The 4,131-nt window shown below is 54.3% G+C and overlaps 1 protein-coding gene across 2 annotated transcripts; it reads right to left on the bottom strand.

The window, feature by feature from the left end:
* Window positions 1-806: 806 nt before the first annotated feature.
* Window positions 807-4,066, bottom strand: LOC121026482 (zinc finger protein OZF-like). 2 transcript variants are annotated; one of them, XM_040469328.1, is made up of 3 exons: window positions 3,602-4,066; window positions 3,302-3,415; window positions 807-2,371 (listed from the first exon to the last, which is right to left on the bottom strand). In XM_040469328.1, the coding sequence occupies exons 1-3, from the start codon at window positions 3,795-3,797 to the stop codon at window positions 1,155-1,157; spliced, it is 1,527 nt and encodes a 508-aa protein (XP_040325262.1). In that variant the 5' UTR covers window positions 3,798-4,066; the 3' UTR covers window positions 807-1,154. The 2 variants fall into 2 exon arrangements, with proteins under 2 accessions (XP_040325262.1, XP_040325263.1); XM_040469329.1 differs by lacking the exon at window positions 3,302-3,415.
* Window positions 4,067-4,131: the final 65 nt, after the last annotated feature.

Raw genomic sequence — 4,131 nt, 5'->3', positions numbered from 1 at the left:
TGTAGTCCTTGAGCCCCCGCAGCTCTTCCTGTCTGATGTGATTAAACGTCGCATCTCCAAACATAATGCTGGGGACTGGAAAGAGGTGGCTCTAAGGGTGATTGCTCTCAGCGGTACTTACAACCCCGTGAGAGGGACACATAATATGTAAGCAAAGGCATGGATGCCTAAGCCAGTGTGGTAGTTCTCACATACTCCAGGGAATTATGAGACAGTCTCTCACTTCTGAGTTGAGCACAGAGAAAATAAGCATTGAATCACTTGGGGGAAAAACAAAGGCATTAATAGTTTATAACTTGCTGAAATATAGAAAAGAGCTACGAGGGGTGCCTGGATGGCTCAGTCGGTTAACCATCTGACTTAGTTAGGCTCAGGTCATGATCTCCCAGCTGGTGAATTCAAGCCCGTGGTAGGGCTCTGTGCTGACAGCTCAGAGCAGGGAGCCTGCCTCAGATTTTGTATCTCCCTCTCTCTCTACTCCTCCCCAACTGGAGCCCTGTATCTCTCTCAAAAAATAAAATAAACATTTAAAAAAAATTTTTTTAAGCCACGAAAATCACATTGAAAGAGTTGTTTTCAGCAGGGATGATTAGACAATATTCAAACAACTCTACCTGCAAAGCTTGGGAGGATATATACAGCAAAAAGTATTGTACTAGACAGTTTTAACTGAATATATGTTATTTAATCCTCACAACCACCTTGGGGGCCGGATTCATGTACTTATTTTATAGAAAGATGTTGATGACGCAAGATGCACCAAGGTTGAACATGGGATAAACTGGCTCAAAGCCTATGACCCTCCTCTTCCATTTTGGCTTCTGGTCCAAATTAAGATTTGAACTCCTGAGTTCTAGAGTTAGGGAAAACTGGGAGCTGAAAGCTCAGAGGTCAGCAGTTGGTGCTGGGAGTGGATTGGAGGAGACTCATGCTTTTCCTGGATGGTGCCTCCCTCTGGATGTCCTCCCTCTCAGCTCCAGGTCACTCACAGACTCTAGATGTGGCTCAGCCCCCACTATCTCCTTTTTGATTGATTCCCTTTTCCTCCCCTCTCCTACCCCTCCTATGCCCTCTGTGCACCTCCTTCCCAACACTTGATCAGGGAGAATCTTAAAACACTCGCTTGTTCACGCTGCTGAACTCAGACACTCGCACTACTGAAACATATCAGGAAAATGCCGGAAGTGTACTGACGGTTCCTGACCCTCAGGGACAGAAGCTCGGGCTGGAGGTTGTAACAGAGATCCGGCGCCCCTCTGACTTGTCCTGCGTGTGCGATGGATCCATTGATGGGCTTCCAGGGCACTCTTTCGTTTAAAGGTTTTCCCACACTGGGAACAGGGGAAGGGCCTCTCAACAGAATGGACACGCCTGTGACTGTTGAGGACACACGAAGAGGTAAATTGGTGCCCACACTCAGGGCAGGAGTAGGGCTTCTCCCCTGTATGTGTGCGCCTATGGATAGCCAGAGAGCCACTCTGCCGGAAGCAGCGGCCACAATCAGGGCACTCATAGGGCTTTTCGCCTGTGTGAATGAGCTGATGCTGAAGCAGGTTATTTTGCTGGGCAAAACGGGCACCGCAATGTGCACAAGGGTAGGGGCGCTCACCAGAGTGGACCCGCTGGTGATTGGTCAGGAGGGAGGGGTAGGCAAAGCCCCGACCACAGTCAGAACAGATATGGGGCTTCTTCCTCGTGTGGGTGCGCTGGTGGATAGCCAAGAGCGAAGGATGTGTAAAGTGGCGCCCACACTCAGTACACACATATGGCTTCTCCCCACCATGTCTATGTCTGTGGATGGCCAGGGCCCCCGTCTGGCGGAAGGAGCGGCCACAATCCGGACATGAATAAGGCTTGTCCCCTGTATGAAGCAGCTGGTGCTGGACCAGGTGAGCCCTCTGGGAGAACTGAACCCCACAAGGCCCACAGACATATGGACGGTCTCCAGAGTGGATTCGCCGATGTCTGACCAGCATCGAGGGGTAGGCAAAGAGCCTCCCACAGTCTGGGCAGGAGAAGGGCTTCTCCCCTGTATGTATGCGCATATGAACAGCCAGATTGCCTCTTTGGCGGAAGCAGCGTCCACACTGGTCACAGGGAAAGGGCCGCTCCCCAGAGTGGACCCGCTGGTGGCTGGCTAGGAGGGAGGGGTAGCTGAAAGAACGGCTACATTCCAGGCAGGGGTAGGGCCTCTTGGGAGTCTCGGTGCACTGGTGTCCCGTGTCAGAGGAGACCTGAGGCAATGAATAGCTGCAGTCTCTAAAACCAGGAACCAGCCTGGCCTTCATCAGTGGCCCGTTCTTCACAGGGGGGTCCTCCAGCTCCTTGGCCCTGATTCTACTGCTTGGTTCATTCTTCTTTTTCTTGCTTTCTAAAGAGACGAGAGAATTGAAACCAAAGAGTTGAGTGCCTGCATGCCCCCGCCTGTGTTTTCTCTCACCATGGGGAGATGTAGGTGAAGGGAGCAGCAGTCTGTTTCTCTGGTGTATTCCCTGTTTCAGAGCCCCCGGGTTCATCTAAGGCAGCAGCTCCCCACTCCATGGCCTTCCCCACCCCACCCCCCTCATTTAGGGCTTGGAAAATTACAGTTTTGTCAGAAGGTGACGGATAGTACTGCCTGTCAAAAATAAGCAATCACCTGCCACATTAAAGCCCCTAAAAGTAGGCATTTCAGTAGGGATAGAGATTTCTCAAGGCACTGGAATGGACCACAGGTCAGTGTATACAAAAACAGCAGTCACAGGGGCTCCGGGTGGCTCAGTCGGTTAAGCCTCCAACTCTTGATTTCCACTCAGGTCATGATGTCGAGGTTCGTGAGTTTGAGCCCCACAGCAGGCTCTGTGCTGGCAATGCAGAGCCTGCTTGGAATTCTCACTATTCCTCTCTCTCTGCCCCTCCCCTGCTTGTGCTCTGTATCTTAAAATAAATAATAAATACACGTACACACACACACACACACACACACACACACACACACACACACAGCAGTCACCACCTGGGCCAAAACTAACAATTTCACTAAGTGAACTTCTGGCCCCTTTCTGAGGCATGCAAATGCTCTGGGCACATAGAGAAGGAAGGCTCAATAAATTCTACCCCCCCCCCCCTTCTCTTCCCCCCTACCCAGCTATCCTTGATGTAAGGAAGGCACCAGGTCTGATAAAGGGAAATTTGGAAGTGAAGGTTCAGAAGATCCTCACTAACTGGGCTGTGTGTTGCAAGGAGACTGCCAGGGGAAAGTTCCTGCCCGGGACCCGCTCCCAAGAGAGGGTGACTTCCAGCTCAGCCCCACTTTCCTCACCTATCCCATATCCTGGGTGCCTCGCCCTGTCCTCGGGATCCTCGGCCTCCGGGCTCCACGCCTCCTTCTTTCTCTCCATCCAGGAGATGAGGGCGGGCTTGGGGCCTGCGAATCCTAGGGGAGAAGAGGCCAACAGCGGACAGGGTGAGAGGATGGAGCCCAGCCAAGGCGGGGGACACAGCCTCCGGACCCTAGCGGAGAAGACCCTCCTTAATAACAGACACTTGGACGCGTCCACACCAGAAGTCTAAAAACCTCCGTGTCACAAAAAGGGAGAGAAGGGGGCGGGCCGGGCCTCACCGAGCGCGCCCAGGTGGCCGTAGGTCTCCCGCATCACGTCCCGGTACAGGGCCCTCTGGGCTGGCCGCAGACAGCCCCACTCCTCCGAAGAGAAGTACACGGCCACGTCTGCGAAGCTCAAGGCGCCCGGCTTCCCTCGCTCTGGGTGGGCCTCCCCCTGCTCGCCGGCGAGGCGCGGGGCCCCGGGCGGCGCCATGGGTCCAGCGCTGTTCCCCCGTTCGCCGGCGGGCCCGGGGTTCTGGACGCCGCGGGACCAAACCTGGTCGTTCCTCGGGCCCAGGGCGCCGCCGAGGAAGCCCGAAGGGCACCAGGACCAGCCTCTCGTGGGACCAGCGCAACCCCCTAAGGTGTTATTCTTACAGGTCCTACATGGACCCGGATTAGAGCATCGGAGGATGCCTTCTGCCACAGTGGAAGCGCGCAAGAAGCTCGCTCACCCCACCCCCTCCCCGCACGGGCGCTAGAAACCCTTTGCCCTCAAGAATAATGGCGCCGCTGGACTTCACGCCCTTCTCCCTCCCGTGCACAGT

This window comes from Herpailurus yagouaroundi, unplaced genomic scaffold (genome assembly GCF_014898765.1).
Source record: "Herpailurus yagouaroundi ecotype Mexico unplaced genomic scaffold, PumYag 111597, whole genome shotgun sequence".
In the NCBI taxonomy this organism is placed as follows: domain Eukaryota; kingdom Metazoa; phylum Chordata; class Mammalia; order Carnivora; family Felidae; genus Herpailurus; species Herpailurus yagouaroundi.
Note: the sequence above shows the minus strand (reverse complement) of the source record. Positions and strands in the feature narration are given on the sequence as shown.

Coding starts and splice junctions, on each gene's coding strand:
- LOC121026482 (XM_040469328.1), bottom strand. CDS start 3,797: ATGGCGCCGCCCGGGGCCCCGCGCCTCGCCGGCGAGCAGGGGGAGGCC. Junction 3,416..3,601: donor CGGCCACCTGGGCGCGCTCG/GTGAGGCCCGGC, acceptor CTTCTCCCCTAG/GATTCGCAGGCCCCAAGCCC. Junction 2,372..3,301: donor GCACCCAGGATATGGGATAG/GTGAGGAAAGTG, acceptor TCGTCTCTTTAG/AAAGCAAGAAAAAGAAGAAT.